At 28.8% G+C, this 19,260-nt stretch overlaps 2 protein-coding genes across 4 annotated transcripts in view; one reads left to right on the top strand and one right to left on the bottom strand.

The window, feature by feature from the left end:
- Positions 1 to 19,260, top strand: part of LOC123263213 — an 83,379-nt gene that overhangs the window by 32,408 nt on the left and 31,711 nt on the right. For all 3 annotated transcript variants that reach the window (XM_044725795.1, XM_044725796.1, XM_044725794.1), the window contains exon 2: positions 10,411 to 10,535. The gene's annotated coding sequence lies outside the window, so the exon portion shown is untranslated. The remainder of the gene's footprint in view (positions 1 to 10,410; positions 10,536 to 19,260) is intronic.
- LOC123263214 (carbonic anhydrase 2-like) lies at positions 15,492 to 17,471 on the bottom strand. The gene is made up of 6 exons (XM_044725800.1): positions 17,396 to 17,471; positions 17,130 to 17,309; positions 16,780 to 16,924; positions 16,234 to 16,330; positions 15,931 to 16,167; positions 15,492 to 15,855 (listed from the first exon to the last, which is right to left on the bottom strand). The coding sequence occupies exons 1-6, from the start codon at positions 17,451 to 17,453 to the stop codon at positions 15,565 to 15,567; spliced, it is 1,008 nt and encodes a 335-aa protein (XP_044581735.1). The 5' UTR covers positions 17,454 to 17,471; the 3' UTR covers positions 15,492 to 15,564.

Here is a 19,260-nt window from a genome sequence, read left to right as displayed (position 1 = left end):
CGATGTCGAAGTATAGTGTCTGTCTAGACCGCCAGGTGGCTACTTTTCACACCGCTCTCGAAGTTCAAGGGGCCCTTTGAATTTATATAAATACTTATTAATGCTAACTCAATTATTATGGTTTTATTTATTTTTTTGCCCCTTTTTTTTTTGGTTGGCACTTGAAAATGTTTGATAATCTATCAGAGATTATCAGACATATTATTTGTTAATAAATATAATTCTGTTTTTATTAATTGCATTGTAAAGATTGCAAATTGTTTGCAATGAAGTCGAGTGTAGATAATAAATAACAATTTTAATCTCACAGTAAAAATAATTTTTGTTAGCTATTTATTTAGATTTTATGTTTCTCTTAAATTTTTTTCTCTCAAGACACTCTAAATTTTTATGTTATATGATAAAGATTTTTATGTTTTGGAATTTTGATAACATCGTTTTAAAATTTTTATCAAAAATAGGTTTACCAACAAAAATTAAAAAAATTTGATTTAGTCGGTTTATGAAAATGTGTACATTAAAAAAATAAATACCATTGCTATTCAATAATATTGTCCCTTAAACTTTTAAATTTAGTTTTATTCATATTTCACACGCGTTTTTATTTCCATGTACATTGTTGTGTAAATAGCATGTAAACACTTTTATGCGATAGAAAATAGAAATCATGAATTTTTCATCCATTTTACTGCGATATTTACATGGAAGTCAAAAACCAATGAATTGGAGTATCATTTTCCGATATTTATGTTTTTATTTATTGTTACTTTACTTTGCGTACTACCACGTTAAACAAAAAAAAATATTTGTACTAAATAAAGCAAAAAAATTTACTCGCCTCGGGGTATTTGCCGTAACTAAATATTACAGTTTATTCAAATAAGTTTATTGTTTTTTTTTAAATAAATTGTTTATTTATCGAAAATAAAAAAATTTTTCATTTGTACTATTAACCACACTCAGGACAAATATGTTGCCATAACGTGAAATAAAAATTGAATATTGAATAGAGAGTTTTCATATTTTTAATTTATACTGTATAATTTTTTCATTAAATCTAAAATTTCTTCACGAGAAATGATCAAAAATAAAGGATTATCGAAAACTAATTAGAAACTTTGTATGAAATTAATTATAAATTCGCATTTAAAATCGCATTATTTCATGCCTCGTCATACAATATATAATTTCATCATGATTGCTAGAATAATATCAAGAATAAATGTCACTGATCATTTCAAAACAACTTTATTCAAACCTAATAACGCAGGAAACTATATGAGCATTAAATGTATTATCATCTGCAATTTTCAATTGAACAAAAAAAACTTTCAATCTAAAGCTCATATTTGATTAATTTTATTGAAAATTGAATTCTACTGATCTATATAATTAATAAAAATAAGGAAAATTTTTTTTAGCGTATTTATATGATAAAATGGATTTTTTAATTTGAATTGAATATCATTGGAAATTTCTTGACTTGAATCTATGCCTTTCAAGCTTTATGAGGTTTTTAGTGATAATTCATTTGCTATGATAAATTTTTGGAGTAGTTCTAAATAGCTTAGAATTTCGCACTAGATGAAATTTTGCACTAGATAAAATAATTGATATGTTTTTGGCGATAGTCAATTTATCATCTAAATAATTAAGAGAGTAAAGATAATTTCGTATCGAGCATATATTTATTTAAAAAGGAATTTTTATAATTAAATTTGGAATAATCAGAAATTTCCTGAGCTGAATTTATACGTTAGTCAATTTTTTATGTTGTTTTTAGAGCAGTTTTTAATAGTTTGTCGGTTCTATAAGTATATTCCGTAACATTTTCACATTTTCCATTAACCTGTTGGTATTTGATCTTGTCATAACAATATTATTTCTAAAATTTATTTTAAAAGTACTCAAACTATGTATATTGTCATTAAAAGTATCAAAAAATTATTATGCTGAAGTACTCTTATTCATAATTTGCAATTTTAGACAGTCACACAGTCGTTGTTAGGTTGCTGGTATACATTACTTCATTGGATCAAAATAATTTGATTTTTTAAATTGATTTTCTTGGTTCGAAATTTTCTCTCTTGAATCAAATTTATTCTTTATCAGTGTAAAAAAGCATATATATCCGTTTTGAAGCATTGAGTATTTGCCCATTATCGCAATCACAATTTTCAATTTGCTTATTTATTAAAGTGCTACAAAACGTTTTCCTAAAATCGAAATGAGTTTTCTTTAATTTTTTAATTATGTAATCGATTATCATATCACTGAATCGTATGTTTTCAACTTGAATTTAAACTTCACAAAATAAATTAACTTGAAATAAAAAGAAAAAACGAATATTAATTTCGGTGTTTATTTAAATTGAAAACAAAACAAATATGTGTATGATAAGACTGTATTAAAACATTTATATCAATGTAGTATGTAACGATGTAGAACAGTATTATATGAAGAGAGTAAATTTATAAGGGACGGGTTGAGTGAGAGAGAAAGAAAAAGAAAAGAGTGAAGCTGAAAGTGAATAGCGAGTGGCGTCAGAGCAAGTGAGAGAAATGTACTAACTAAGCGGACTGAGTTATCTGTAATGGAATAAGTTGGCAACAATAGAGTATTGTATAATGGTTGGCTCGTCGCTGTTGACGGACATTATCGCCGGACGTCGCGTTTCCGCGACATCCTCGACGCGTCAGAAGACGCGCATCGCTGCGGCCTCGTTCATGGCGAATGTATGCCACACGAGTTTATAGACTAAATTTACTGTGTGAGAAGATACATATAGATTTGTAGAACTGTGGAACTATATACATAATAGAGAAGTATATTATATACACAACCTTACACAGAGTTTCAACACTTCATTGAAATTCCAATTGAACTAGTCATACTTCATCGTCTCTATCATATTATACACTACTGATACTGATATATAGTTTATAGTACCTACATAGAATTTGAAGTTTGTACGCATACATAAATTTATATACGGAGATATAAATCATATGCTGTGTTTCTGAATGACATTCGATTGCTTATCAGTCATGTTTTATCTTTTATGCGATGATTTTAATATTACTTTACACGATGTTCATTCAAATATCATATGTATTCAATTTGTTTGTATGTGTTATTGATTATTAATTAGAGAGTTTTGGTAATATATAATTATTATAAATGATAATTTTGTAGCATTGAATAGTGGCCTGCGTTGAAAAAAAAAAAAAAAAGAAAAACATAATCTGGTGATTTTATCTTACAGACAGCTTGACACTGATAATGCCATTTGCTGCAAATTTCAGTGAAGTTAAATATATGAAGCTTTATCAAATTAACTACTCAGTACAGCATTAAAAGAGATTAATATGATTGCAAAAACGACGTTTATTTTAATTGATATTTAAATTTGTAAATTAAATAGTATAATTTTCGTATTCTGTGATAAAAATAGTAAAAAAAAGAGTTTCTAAATATTGATTAATCTTTGATTAATCTCATTAAGTTCATTTAATTGATCCTAATTAAATTACTATTTAAAAGTTCTATCCACTCAGTTAAATATATTATTAACAGGTAGTGTTACATCTTTTTACAATAATTTTTTTTTTCAATTTTATTAAGAAACAGTTTTTTCCAATTTTTTGTCAAAACAGGAAAACGTTAGAAAGAAAGAAAGCGTTAGTTATAAATCTGACCGTAATACATAAAAATAACTTTAAGAAATAAAATATATGATAATATTTCTGATTGTGTCAAATTGAAGATGTTAAATAAAGAAATAAAACTGTTAACTTTTCAAATATTGAGAAATTACTAGTTTTGGTCCGATTTTTTTTTCAAAAAAAAAAGGTTTATCAGAACTTGGAATTTTTAACTTCCCGCTAAGAAAATTGAAAATTTTCAAAAATTGGGAAGTTATTGTTTTCACCCCGTTTTTCGAAAATCGAGTTTTCATCAGATCTCGACGTTTTGAGGTCCTAGTTCTAAAGAGTTCCCTCAAACTTAGATTTCCTGTGAATTTGAACCGATTCGGACGGATAGATTTTGAAAAATTTTGAAAAATCTCAAAAAAAAATAAGAAAAAAAATTTTTGAAAGTGGTTTTTTTGGAATAACTTTTAAACGGCTTAATCGATCAACTTCAAAAACTAATCCGCCCTTAAGCTTAAAAAACCACGTCGATCGCCACCAAGCTGGTCGAAATCGGTTGATTCGTTCGAGAGATATCGTGAACGAAATAAAACCGAAAAAAGTGTTTTTTCGGGATTACTCCGAAAGTATTAATAGTGTTCTATGAAACTTCTATCAGACTTTTGAGCTGGGAGAGCTCAAATGCATAGAAATATTATTTATTTGAACTCAGCGAGCTCAAAATATCACATAAATTATATTTTGAGCTCAAAAATCTCAAAAATGTCATACACTGAAAAAAAAGTATGTTCTATCGTAATATGTTTAAGTGTATGGCTTATACCCATGTTAAATGCGCCATCTGTATGTCATACGCTTACGTATTGCGATAGGACATACTTTTTTTTCAGTGTAAGTACAATGTTAAGCGCCCAAGAATGGAATTAGCGGGAAGTTGCAGGGATGGCCTTTAGGGTGAACCGTTTTTCTAATTTTTTTTTGTAATAGTTATACATTTAGAAAATGTTACAATAGAGGATTAAAACGTTTCATTTTTAACATCGGTCAAATGAAACTCAACCAATACAAATATTCATTCAAAAATAGTTGATAAATAATTTGATCTCTAAATTTTGAATATGAGGTGCATAATATTGTTATGTTTCCATTCTTGAATAAAAAATCGCTGTCAAATTTTGTACGTTACGACATTTTAAAACGTGGGTAGCGACATATTTCTTCTCAAAAAGTTTTTTTTTGGTTTTAAATCGACAATATTCCTTTAAAATATTTACTGATTTCCTTTTTTTTTTTTTTTTTTTTTTTTTTCTCAAATATAGCACGTTTTTTTAAATCAAAATTTTGTTTAAAAAGTATGTTTATTTCCAATCAAGTAAGAAAGGTTAAAAAATTTAAAGGCGCATTTTTCACTTGCTCACCTAATGAATAGACTAAAAAAGAAAAAGGATATGAAATTGATAGGGCTTCACACGAGACGAGAGTAGGCGAGAGTATCAAAAATCTCGTCTCGGTCTCGTCAATTCCGAAAAAATTAAGTCTCGTTCGAGTCTCGGTCTCGTCTCGTTACCAGTTGTCTCGTCTCGTCTCGATTAGTTCTAAATGTTAAGAATTTTCTATTAAGTTTCTTACCAAATACTTGAGTGTTCGACCAATTCTATTATATATACTCCCGCAGATGTATACAATAATTGTTCATATATTTACTACAAAAAATACAGGAAAAAACAAAAAATTCCTCCATGGAATCTGCAAATGTCCAAATAGAGACTTAATTTTCAAAACATCGAGATTTAGTGGCAATAAAAGTTGTCCGTTAAGTACACGGAGAAAAAAGTATTGCTATTGTAGCGATCCAGTGGATCGTAAACGTAGTATTGTGATTAGCTCAAAACAGTATTGTCATTTTCACAATATTATAACCTGATATACTCTATACTTCGGATTCTTATATTAACTTTCCATGGTATGTGAATATGTCAAAACGTATTGCGATCATAAAGAAACGTTTCCTTACTACGGCGAAACGGATCGTGATTATCACGATCCACGACGCCTTCAGCGCCACCACGCATACAGTCAACGCTCTCTGTATTTGACTCACCCATACAGGACCATTCTCTGTATTTGACTCGTCCTTGTCCATAAGAGCTGTGTAAAATCGTCAAATACAGAGGAAGAATGTGGTCAAATACAGAGAGCGGTCAAATACAGAGAGATCCAATACAGAGAGCGTCGACTGTAACCAAGTCTGAAACTTACGAGTGGATTTGTTTACAATTTTGGTGATGAAATAGTGATAATTACATAAATTAGTGAATTAATAATAACAGCGATATGGATGATTGGGTTGTTGATAAATTACTCGAGTGGAATATTGAAAAACTTGTGTCGATTTTTGAAGGCTAGTAAAGAAATAAATCTTCCTATGTTAACTGTTTTAATGCTGTGTCCGTGGTTATTGTATATAATTCTACTGCGTTGATAAGGAAAAACAATGTACATTATATATTGTATTAAATAAATAAAATTTTTGTTTCCATAAGTCTTTTTTAGCATAAATGATTTGATCCCATACTGTCTTATACAAAAATATGTTATTGTATGAAATACGTACATTAATAAAGGAGTAAAAATTCCATTAAAAAATTTTTTTCTTACCATAAAAATATTTGCCTCTTTTAAATGAATATTTCAATAATACAAATTTCTAGGCTAATAATAATAATATTTGTAAAAATTAAAAAAAAAGTCATATAAGATAAATTCCAACAATACTGCTGTAAGTCATTTTATTTAAACATTTTTAAACCTAACCCAATTCTTGACTGTCATAATCTACACAAAAATTTTTAACTAATCAAGCTACAAAAAGAATTTGTATTTATGTTAATAACAATAAAAAACCAAAAAAATAATAATCTGCAATAAAATATAATTAACATTTAATTAAATACAACTAATCATCTATAAACCATAACAATATAGACACTCAATATCCGAATCCATGTGGATCGTGATAATCATGATCCACTGGATTGGCCATATGCGCATCTAAAGTATAGTCATGCGGGGATCGTGATCATCACTATACTGTATCGTAGTAATAGCAATACTTTTTTCTCCGTGTACTGAATTAATAATGAGATTAGTTTTTATATTTGTAAATTCTATTTTTTCTTGAAATATGACGTTAATTATCGCAAATTTGTAACAACTATAATAATCAATATTCTTTTGAAATATTATATCGACATAACACATTGGCGATTATAATAGAAACTCTTTATATTTAATTGTTTTATATAGTTGTTGAAAAAGTATAAGTTAAATATAAGAAAATTTTACTGTATGCACTGATAAAAAGATTTGTTTATAGTTAAAAATATTTGTTAATATACTTGTTGAAGTAAAAATATGAAAAAATCATACTCGGCTAAGGATGCCATGATGTTTTGTATTGACATACTACGATATAGAATATAAATATTAATACGTATACTTCAAAAATTAGAGTTTCAACTTTGAGTATTTTTTTTTTTAAAGTTACAAAAAACTTTTTCACAGATGGTCTCCAGATTTTATAGTTTGTAAAATTTATTGTTCTCTATGTGGATCTTTTCTAATTTTTCTAATAAAAACTTCACAAAAAAAATTTTGCGAGACCAAGAACGAGACTCGGGTTGCGCTATATGTGGTCTCGGTATCGCCGATAATATTTTCAAAAACGTCTCGTCTCGTCTCGTCTCGCTTTTCCGAGACGAGAACGAGACGAGACGAGAAAAATCTCGTTCTCGTGTGAAGCCCTAGAAATTGAAGACACCATAAAGATATGAATAAATATAAAGTTATCAATCAAAAAGACAAAAATTACAAAGCTAAGAATATCAAAACCGAGAAAAAGTTTTTGAGCAAAAAATTTTTTTTCTTATTTCAAAGTATAACAACATTTTTCTCAATAAATTTTTAAGAGATATTTTATTACAAGAGTACATATGAATGAAACCTCGAATAACTTTTGTACCCACTGTTTCAAGACACGGCGTCTAAAGTTGTACGCAGAAGGGTAAGTAGTAATTCGTTCATCTTGGATTTACTCCCCACGACACTAAGTAAAGGAGCTAATACCACAAACAGAGACCGCTACGGGATTAAACACAAGACGTGTGCGGGTTTTGCTCCTTATCACTTACAATCCTAACAATTGCTGCACCCCTTATTCTCATTGTCTTGTCATTCTTACCGTATTATTAAATTACACTGTTATTCGTATCCTATACTGAGCCTTCAACGCATCAAATCTATACCTATCCACTAAATTCCATACATATATAGTGTGCATGTAAAGACAAAGCAGTAACTTTGTTCCATTGTGTCTCAGAATTTTTTTTCTTACTCAGTACAGCCATGAAGTCTGAATTATGATTTAATTCAAGGTGTTTGCTGTGCGATGACAAATGCACTCAAGGAGATACGGAGACTAAAGCAAAGCGGATTACGTGTCCAAGTGTTTAAAAGTATTAAAATCACCATACCGATGTGTTTCAACGTCAATGCTTTAAAATTTTCATCTTTTTTCATTGGTGAAGTTTCGCGGTACATTATGCCTAAATTTTCAAACACATGTACATAAAAATACTTTTTTTCATATTTGTATACAATTCTGGTTGAGATAAAAATATACGGAAAAAAATGTAGAGCCGTGTTGTGGAGAGAGAGCTATAATCGCAAAAACGAGAGATGAAACACGGAAAAGAGACGACATCATCTGCTGGTTATACACAAGTGAGTACACGAGTACGTCCTGAAGATGAAAGGCTGATGCTGCCCTATGTAATGCTTACAATCAAGCTCGCTTATTGTTTTCTGTGCCTTGCCCTGGATCTGGATTTGCATTTTTTTCTCTTGCTCAACATTTCCTGAAATATTATCCTGAATTATAAAAGAAAATAACAGCGAGTCGATGGATACAAACGACTGATGTTAAATGAAAAATACATGTACGGTATTATAAAACAGGATATTTAGAAATAATAAATAAAATAAAAAAAATAAATACGTTAATAGATGATAATTAAATATGTACAGCACTGGTGATGGTGGAAAGGCTTTTAGTGTCCGAAGTAAGTTCTCTAAAAAGAGAATAGTGCAGATCTATAATAAAAGGGGTGCAAAATGGGGATGTTGGTCGCCGATAGACTAGTGGGAGGAATTAAGCATCTCGCCGGAAGAGACTTTGAGTCACTTCGACAACCACCCTATTCCTCTTTTACTCTTTCCTTCCTTCCTCTTTTACTCGTCTCTTTTACACGACAAGGATTAAAATCTGCCTCTTCGGCGTGCTCACCCCTCCGGCGACTACTCCTAGACTTCAGTCTTCATTTTGCTTTATTTAACAGCCGCCTCAGTGCTTTTATACTTTCAACAAATTTTACAAGACATCATGTCTACTACCGATCATACTTAATTTTTTTTCTCATTTATTTTACTTTTAGTCACTCTTTTAGTTGCATTAAATATGCAACTATCTTTTTATTTCTTCAGTTTTTTTGGATGTAGTTTGTGAATTAGGATGATCGCTTGATTTATCGTAATTTCATACAAGCTATTCAACCGAATTTTTATACACAATGTATTGGTGCAGCTAATGAATGAAAATTTTGGGTTTGCTTGTAAGTTGGTTTATGAAAAAATTATTTTATAAAGCTATATCAGGTTATTTACTTATTATAATAAAAAATAATTTATTATAACTTTTCATTTCTTATTTTTTTTAGTATATAAAATGTGTACATCAATTGACGTGTCGAATTTAATAAAAATTAGTTGAGTAATTGATTAAATTAAAAAAAGAATGTCAGATAAGCTCCTTCGGATAGTAAAAAAATTGAAGATTATTTTAGAAATGAATACTTCATACTTGTTAGACGGAGTCAAATAAAAAAACTATTTCTCTTCGGTTCCATATGAAAATTATGTTTTCTCTCACAAAAAAAAAAAATAATCATCCGGAAAATTTAGTACTGCACCTTTTGTTGTAAAAAAATTCAATCGCTTATACTTCATTTTCTTCGTCAATAGAAATCTTATTTTGTCATTTCAGTCAACATTTCTTCGAGCTTCATAAGAAAAATTTTTTGGATTTTTGTGTCACTTTATCAAAGACGTGAAAGGCGTAATTTTATTGTGTTTTTGAAATTTTCAGACCAACTTCAAATCTTTTTCAGAATCGTTCTGCAAGCATCATCAAAAAAAGACTCAATATCTATTGAAAACTTATGTTTTTAAAAAAAATTAGTTCATTTCAATTTACGATAAGCAGAAAATATTTTTCAATTTCGTTTTAAAACTACAGACAAAAAGTTCCTGAACTTTTGATATCTGATTTATTTTTATTTGTCATTAGAATAATTTTATTTTGATTAATTCCCAATCAGGCAGATCATTGCCTAATTTGATTACTTTTATTATATTGACTTTCGCTATTTGAAGTACTTGTTTTTGAAATAAAATAAATATTTGTTTGAGTTTTACAGTTGGCCTATTTTGGTATTTCTACAGTGATATCTAATACCATTAAGAGGCACCTCCTTATACTTTTTTTTGCTCTTTATTTTTCTTTTATCCTTGTTGGTATGAAGGGCGCTCGAGTTATGAGTCGTACTTTTCCAGCAATACGTGTGCCATGGGATCACCATAAGATGGGATATCCGCGACTTTCTGCTTTCTCCATCTTTACCTTATCTTTTTTTTTTTTTAGATGTGCTCGGCCATTCGTTGATGCTTTCTTCCCTGAGGGATTCCCCGGATCACACTACGGATAGCTTATCAAAACTTATACTCTTTTTTATTTTTCTACTTATTAGATTGCTAACAATAATCCAGGTAAGGTTAAAGTTATTTAATTATTCTTATTAGCCTTAGTTTAAAATCACATTATTTATTTATTTTTAAAGCACTAGAAATTAAAATAGTAAAAATGATGATGAGTTGAATTTTCTAAAAATCCGTAAAAATTGACCGCTAAAAATCTCACAACAACCGTAAAATTTTCACTGAAACTGAACGGGATAAACAATACAGACGCTTATTAAGCTCTACCTTGATTTATTTTAACATAATATGTGAAAAATTGGAGTAATCGTTTAGATTCTACCTTTACAATACTTCAACCCATAAGGATAATATTGAAAGGTTTTTTTTGAGCATCGAATAACTTTTTTTCAAATTCATCAAAATTAGAATAATTAAAATAAATTTTGTTCCTAAAAATCTTAATTTTTCAACAATAAACTTTTTTTTAATTTTTCGTTTTTACGCGTACAATATATAAAAAAATTTAAAAAATAGCTAGATTTGTGTCAAAATTTTTCATTTATAATTTTCGATTGGCATAAAACTTTTGTTAACATTAAAAGCTTTGAACTAATTGATAAAATTTATTTTTATAACTTTATGTTTTTTATCGTAAATCTGCTGTGACATAAAATAATTTAAAACAAAAAAGAAAATGTTTAAAAATGTTAAAAAAAAATTAGAAAAACGGTTGACCCTTAAGGCCATCCCTGCACTTCCCGCCAATTCTATACCTAAACGCTTGAAATTGCACTTATGACGTTTTTGAGCTCTTCGAGCTCATAAATACGATTTGTGTGTTATTTTGAGCTCTCCGAGCTCAAAAAATAGCTTTTATATGCTTTTAAGCTCTTTGAGCTCAAAAGTTTGATAAAACACTATTTTTTGAAATTTCAAATGGCAATAACTTTTGAATGAATGAACCGATTTTCACGCGGTTGGTGGCATCTGACGTAGTTTTTTAAGCTTCATAAAGAATCTTCAAGTTTAAATTGATAGAATGAAAAATTTCGCAGTAATTCCGAAAAAACACTTTTTTCGTTTTTTTTTCGTCAACGATAACTCACAAACGAATCAACCGATTTTGACCGGACTGGCAGCGATCGATGTGGTTTTTTGATTTTAAGAGCTGATTAGTTTTGGAAATCGATCGGTAAAGCCGTTTAAAAGTTATTCCAAAAAAACATTTGAAAAAATTTTTTTTTGTAGTTTTTTTGCGATTTCTCAAAATCTACTGAATCGTTCCAAAGTATATTCAAAATCTAAGTTTAGTCAAGCCCTTTCGAATGGCACCAACCACGATCAAATCGGTCAAGCCATTCAAAAGTTATGAGAGGTTTACATACATCCACACACACACACACACACACACACATACAGACACCATCGCGGGAATAGTCAGAGATGCTTCCTAGGACCTCGAAACGTCGAGATTCGATGAAAACTCGATTTTCGTAAAACGGGGTGAAAACAATAACTTCCCGATTTTCGAAAATCTTCGATTTTCTTAGCGGGAAGTTAAAAAATAATCGGCAAAATCGAATGTCAAACATCAAAAATAAAACTTGAATTATCAATTTATCTTCTTAGCAGATCAATATGAATGCTTTGAATGAAAAAATATATTTTTTATTGGTTTTCAAGATAAATTAGTGCAGTCAAATTTCTAGCTCAGATAAAAATTTTGGCTGACAAGAACAATTTTATTCAAAAAGAAATTTTTGTTAATTTCATCAATGAACACATAAAAATTATTGATGTTACATATATTAGTTAACAGTAAAAGATAAAAAATTTAATAGAAAGATTATTAATAAAGCGTTGTTTGTAAATATAAACATGTTTTTATAATGAATCGATGTGGACTGCTTTCATGCCAGTGGATTGCTGGGAATCCCGGTTAGATAGAAGTAAAAATGTCATTTGACAGACGTTAATTCGATTGGAAATGAAACGAGGCGAACATGACATCACGATCGATTGCTGAGGAGTAGCCACTGCATGGTCAACACATTTCAAGTGTTGAAAACATGAAGTATCAATTGAATTTTTTATCCTTTTATTTATATTAAAACGTATTATCTTAAAAAAAAAAAAAAAAGACATTTTTGTTTTTATTGGTTTCATTTAAATTTTAGTTGTAAAACAAGCTAATAAAAAATAATACTCCGAGAAGACAGTACTTTGTTGCATATGGGTATATTCTCATAGCATTAAGGCATTGGATACATGGAAAAAGTTAAAAGAAGGAGAAAGTAGCAAGAAAATAAATTCGAATGAGGGTGAAATCGAAATCCAGTCGTAAGATCGGTTACGAGATGTCAGTGTAGATCCAAGGATTTACTTTAAGATATTTTTATTTTCTGTTGCGGCGAAATATAAAAAATATATAAGTAGTGTACACGAGTGTCTTACACGGAGTACGTTGTCTCTGAATCGTATATCACACTGTACTGCGCTATTTCACTGGTAGCCGCAGTCGCAATAATAATTTCCTTGGGTTTTCACGTTCGTCGTCGGTGATATAAATTCAATATCACTTAAAAAGTTTAGTTCCGGTTTTTTTTTATTGTTTTTAATCAAGTTGTCTATAATTTGAGAAAAAAATTTATGCAGATATTTTGCATTTATTTTTTTGTATTTTATACTTGTTTCATTTTCTAATTATTCTTATTTTTCTATCTTATTGTGTAGAATGAAAATATTTGTTCCAGGTCATTACCAATAAATTATATAGACAACGTTAACGAATAACTTAAGCTGGAATTATAAATAATTAAAAATTGCTTTTTTTACTATTTTATAAGTTAAAAAAAAACTGTTTAAAAAAAATTTTACTTTATTTTTGGTATACATAGAAAAAAAAAAATATTTGATCGAAATAAGATTTATTTGAGCCAAATATATAAGATAGTTAGGTGTGGCCAAATAAATATTTATTTCTGGTAAATATATAATATATTTCAGCGATTTAGTTGCGTAAAATAAATAGTTTATTCATGGTAAAGATATGGTTTATTTGTGGTAAATAAATCATAGTTGACGACAATAATGAACTTTTAAAATTTATTGTAACATGAAAGTTAGCTGTCACTTGAGCAATTTTTAATTTTATTTAACAAATAAATTAATTCTAAAAAATGATTTTTTTAAAATTGCATTTTGAATTTTTTAAAATTTTTACATGTCAATTTTTTTCTCTTATTTTTTTTGCCATAATTTATTTGTTAACAAAAGTTCTACAAATGATTAAATATCTGATAAATTAATTTTATCAATTTTGCACGCCTCATAGCGCGAAGCGCGTGAGGTAGTGCTTTATACTCGACTCGTCAAGTTCAAGCAATTTTGTGATCTTTAAATGCCTCTATCACAAGCATACTACACTTATACAATGATATAAGTAGATGTACACCGAAAAAACACTTAAATTAAACCATCTTTTACTTTCTAAAATCATTTTAAGTTGCTATTTTGAAAAAAAAAAAAACGTTTTGAAAAAAATTTTACGTGGACGTCCGGATGTCACCCCATTTTGGATGTACCAACGATTACTCCCGAATAAATTGATATTTTAAGACCGGAACTTTTTTATTAGTTTAAGAATTCGATTAACTGGGTCCGTATTTCATATCAGTGGCCTAGTTTGCGTATTTTTTTTTTTAATTGAATTTTTATTAAAATTCACTACGATACAACCGTACAAAGCCAAACGAACTTTTGTTATTTGTCACGTAAAAACTATGGCACCACTTGATCAAGCTAGATTTTTTTAGACTGCGTGCGCATATGACAAGAAAAAAGGGCGCCGATGTTTAAAAAAAAAATAAAAAATACTCTGTAAGAAATTACTTAATTATAATTTTTTTTTTTTTTTTTTAATCAATTACACAATTAATTGTTTTCTTAAAAAATGAATGAGCGTTATGAGGCATGCACTTTTGGATTTTCCAAACTTTTTAGAAATTATAATGGCTTTAAAATGAAAAAAAAATTATTTTTTATTCTTTTAGATGAATAATGAAATATTTTCCGTGTCGTCTATTGAATGAAAGTGTTAATTGTCGGTTAAGGATAATTTAGATTTGTTTTCGTAAAATATAATATTTTAAACACCTTACCATATAGGTTAGGTATGACTTTTTTTAATCCCAAATTAATGAATAGTTATCAATTAATATTATTTATGCAAACACTATTATGTATGCAAATAAACTATTTTTTGAAACGTCGCTGTAGCTTAAGTTGCCATCAAAACATTCAAGTTTTATTTTCAACGTTCAAGTGACGTCATGAGAGCAGTAGTTGAGAGTTTTAATTCCAAAGATGTCGTTGTTACGGACAAACTTAGCATCTTTACCACAAATAAATGATATATTTCTGACAAATAATAAAATAATTCGAGTCAACTGTTATATTTACTTGTACCAAATATATATGGTTGTCATAAAGAAATATTTAAAAAAACGACTCAAATAAATTGATTTATTTGAGACAAATAATTCTTTTTTTCTGTGTATCAATGACAAATCATAAATGACCATATCAAGCTATGTGTAAGAATGCAAAAATTACTCGTCACAATTTTTTATTTTTTCGTATCAAAGAAAAATTGTTTTAGTCATTGATTAAAAAATCAACATCAGATTATCTTCCAAAGAGAGTTAAGAATAATGATTTTTATTTTAGAGATCATCACCTCTTTCCTAACTCTTTTGTAATGAGACGATTCAATTATTATGCGTCCGTCATAGGATATTTCTTATACCATCTTTGATCGAGAAATTATATGTAACTATATCAAGCCTGGTATGGGTATATCAAGCCAGATGTGTCCAAATATAGCTATATACGTATATAAATAGACATATCAAACAATGTTTCTATCGGAATACTGTTTTGTAACAAGTATGATTTTTTTCGAAGTTTTTAATAATTAAATCAGTGACATTCGAAATCATTTAGGTCAATAAACAATTAAACCACTGTTAATTTGCGACGTTTTGTCTTTATTTATTGAGACCAATATGTTTCGATAAGTAATACAATAATAAATAAATCATGTTATATAATAATAAATATTTTGAAACTCATCTATAAAGTGAAGGTAATCGATAATCACGGTGTTACAATATGAGCAAAAGGTGTGTGAAAGCAGGATTTTACAAAAATTTTTAATGACACTTAAATGCATCCAATTTTCCATCATTAACGTAAATGAAACAAAATAGATCATGAGTTTTGATTGAAATCTTGAAACTCGAGTTATTTGTCGCGAATTTGGTGATTGAAGCGGACGATTGTTGTGATCATCACCATGAGAAAATTTAATAGTACGGAATGCTTCCATCTGTAATTGAAGATTCGTGTAAATATTCAGTTCTTTTGATATAAGTAATGATTATTCATTGTAAATCGGTACAACCTGTCGACTATCAACTGTGCTCGGATTATTTAATATAACCCATGAAACACCTTCGCTGCACGGTGGTGTCGTTAAAGATCCAGTATAAGTAAGATAAGCATCAGCCCAGCTTTCAGTAAGTATCTTTGACAATGAAAATGGTTCAATTTCAACAGGTTCGGAATCTGGTTCATTAATATTAGGAAACGAAGATATCACCCCGTTCAAATATTCAGCACTGTATTTATCATCAGTTATCTACATTCAACAATAAATTAAGTAAAAAAAGTGCATTGTGTAAAATTTATTAATATGAAACTTTACATATAAGTTTCCAATGACAAGTATTCCATCTCCTTGTTCTGGATCAAAACTACCGTAATCGGGATTCCAATGAACTACGTGTACTTCTAGTGATGTTCTAAATTTTTGGGTGAAATAAATGAAGGTAATTATTGTATTTGTTGAATTCAATCCTTACAAAACCTTTTTGGACTCTGTGTGGTGTAAAAGTCGTGGTAAGGAAATTTCTAATATGGCGAACGCACGAATAAAAAATGGACTTGATTAAAAAAAAAATGTTGAATCAAGAAAATCATTTTTAAGAATTTATTTTTGTGAAATTGTGCAGAAAAATCCTTAAGACAACAAAAACTTTATGTTTTATAACTCTTCTGTTTGGTTCAAAATTTTCAAAGTGAATTTCTTGGTTTACAATATGTTCTCGTAAGTCAAATTAATTTTTTTTCTAACAGAGTGTAAACATTACATCAAGTATCATGTTAAATTTTAAATTTTTACGCCACGCAAAGTCTAAAAAAATTTTTTCTGGTGCACTAAATAATTAATAATAATACGTTAATTACAAACCTGACTTTATTAAATACATGTTCACTTCCACTATCATCAGAAGAGCCCCAATGATAATGTAATTGAACAACTTCATATTCTGTGCCATCCTTAATGACCCTAGGCTTTTGCTTAGATGAGCCGTTCCACTCGGGCTTTATTTCCACTAATGTCACATACAACAAAAATTTTGTTAACTCTACTAAACTAGTTGGAGAAATTAAAATCTTAAATAAAAGCCATATTTTTTTTCATTACGTATACAGCAATATTATTGAAAAGTTCTCCATCGAAACCAAAACCAATATTCAGATCTCAAAAGAAGTCTATGAATAATATTATTTTTCATTAAAATAAATCTTAATTATTACCAGTATGTCCATTGTTTTTTATCGTCATTTTTTTAGGAGTTATGTTATAACGCTTGAAAGTGATTGTTCCTCCTGAATTATCACTTTGCTCGATATCATCAAGATTTATTGGAGACTGTTGTGCGCCACCGCAGGATGGATATTCATTTTCCCACAAACCAACATCTTTGTACTCCCAAGCTACTCACAAAAATAAACTTAACAATTATATTTTAAGCTTTAAATATTAATTAATTATAAAATATATAAATTATCCAAGCTTACACATGATATTAAATGAATAAGATGAGCGAAGAAAAAAATATGTCGTTTACCCAAATTCATATTATTGTTTTTTCGACGAATAAATTCTAAACAATTGTAATTGATTCTTATTAATAATAAAAATTGTTCAAGTGATTGTTAACTAGAAAATACTTGTTTGAGCTAAATGACCCGACTTTTTATAGGATGAGTCTTGGCCAGCAAAAACGAGTTTTTTATCAGCGTAATTATGAAAAGTGCATATGCATCGGTGTAATAAAAAATTTTCCTTGTATTTGCATTACTTAAGTCGTTCAAAATGATTATCTAAACAACTTCAAATGAAAAAATATTAAAAATAGTAAAAAAATTAAATCTGGGTCCTGGTTTGGGCTGTCAGAATTATTTTTCAGTTACCGGAAAATTCTCACTGAGTAAAGGTTCCCCCTTTCCCATTACCCTTTTTTTCCTCAGTTCCCAAATTTTTGGCAAACTAATTGCATCTTTGCTTCTATGAATGAAAAAGCTAATTTTTTAAGGAATTTTTACAGACCAATATACTTCTAATAGTTCTATAATTTTGTGGATCGATGTATTCTATTTTTTTTTCAGGCATGACTGATCAAAGTTTTATGAAAAATTAAGGGACTAAGATTTGCTCCTTGAATTAAACATTGTCCAAAGCCTTTAAGAAATGTTAAAAGAGAATATTTTTTTACGCTTTCGAAAAAAATTTCAAAAAAGCAAAATCTTAGTTAAAAATAATATTTCTTATGATCGACCATAAAAATTACTTTAGAAATATTTTAGAAAAAAAAAAATCGTGGACTTTCTCAAGTCGCTGAAAATAACGTTAAGCTATACTTTTAAATATTCTAAGAGCTTTAAGAAAAAAAAATTTTATAACTTAAGTTATTGATTTTTTTTTGGTAACCCGTTTTACCTGTTCTCTCGTCCCTTCACAAAAAAGTGAAAAAAATTTGGAAAATCCAAAAGTGCAAGACTCATAACGCTTGAAGAGTTGAATTGAATTTTACTTGATTGAAACTTTTAAAAATTATTTTCTTAGTTGAAGAATTTTTCTTTTGATTTGAGTTAATTTGTTTTTTTTTTTTTTTTTTTCAGTACATTAATGAGAATCAATTTATTTAAATTTATTGTTATATATGTGTGCAAGTTATTTAAACTTTAATCTCAATTCACCGGATACAATATTGTTTAAAATATTTTCAGTATTTTTTAGTGGTTAGATTTTTGTCCTAGTATTATGAGTTTATTTTTAATTGAGTTGGCCGATTTTATTTTCGGAAGAGGCTACCGATTTTTTCGGTTGAGTTTACTGAAAAAAAATTAGGATGACGGTTGACCCTAAAGGCCATCCCTGCAACTTCCCGCTCATTTTGTACTTAAGCGCTCAAAATTACACATTACGTTTTTGAGCTCTTCGAGCTCAAAACTCTAATAGCAGTTTAATAAAACACAATTTTAAAAATTTTCAACCGGCAATAACTTTTGAATAAATGAACCGATTTTCGCGCGGTTGGTGGCATTCGACGCAGTTTTTAAAGACCCATGAAGAATTTTCAAATTTAAATCGATCGAGCCAGGAGTTTCGAAGTAATTCCGAAAAAACACTTTTTTTCGGTTTTCTTTCAACAACGATAACTCACGAACGAATCAACCGATTTTGACCGGGCTTGCGGTGGTCGACGTGGTTTTTTGATCTTAAGAGCTGATTAGATTTTGAAATTGATCGGTAAAGCCATTTAAAAGTAATTCCAAAAAAACCACATTTCAAAAAATTTTTTTTTGAAGTTTTTTTGAGATTTCTAAAAATCTACTGCTTCGAATTGGTCTAAATGGTATTCAAAATCTAAGTTTGGTCAAG

The sequence above is a fragment of the Cotesia glomerata genome, linkage group LG4, assembly GCF_020080835.1.
Source record: "Cotesia glomerata isolate CgM1 linkage group LG4, MPM_Cglom_v2.3, whole genome shotgun sequence".
Lineage (NCBI taxonomy): Eukaryota > Metazoa > Arthropoda > Insecta > Hymenoptera > Braconidae > Cotesia > Cotesia glomerata.
The sequence above is the reverse complement of the archived record's forward strand: the minus strand, read 5'-3'. Positions and strand labels throughout refer to the sequence as shown.

Bases quoted from the DNA above. Each gene is read 5' to 3' on its own strand.
- LOC123263214 (XM_044725800.1), bottom strand. From the start codon at position 17,453: ATGAATTTGGGTAAACGACATATTTTTTTCTTCGCTCATCTTATTCAT. The intron at 17,310-17,395 runs GTGTAAGCTTGG...TTTTGTGAGTAG, and splicing joins TCTTATTCATTTAATATCAT to CTTGGGAGTACAAAGATGTT. The intron at 16,168-16,233 runs GTAAAGTTTCAT...TGTTGAATGTAG, and splicing joins TTGTCATTGGAAACTTATAT to ATAACTGATGATAAATACAG.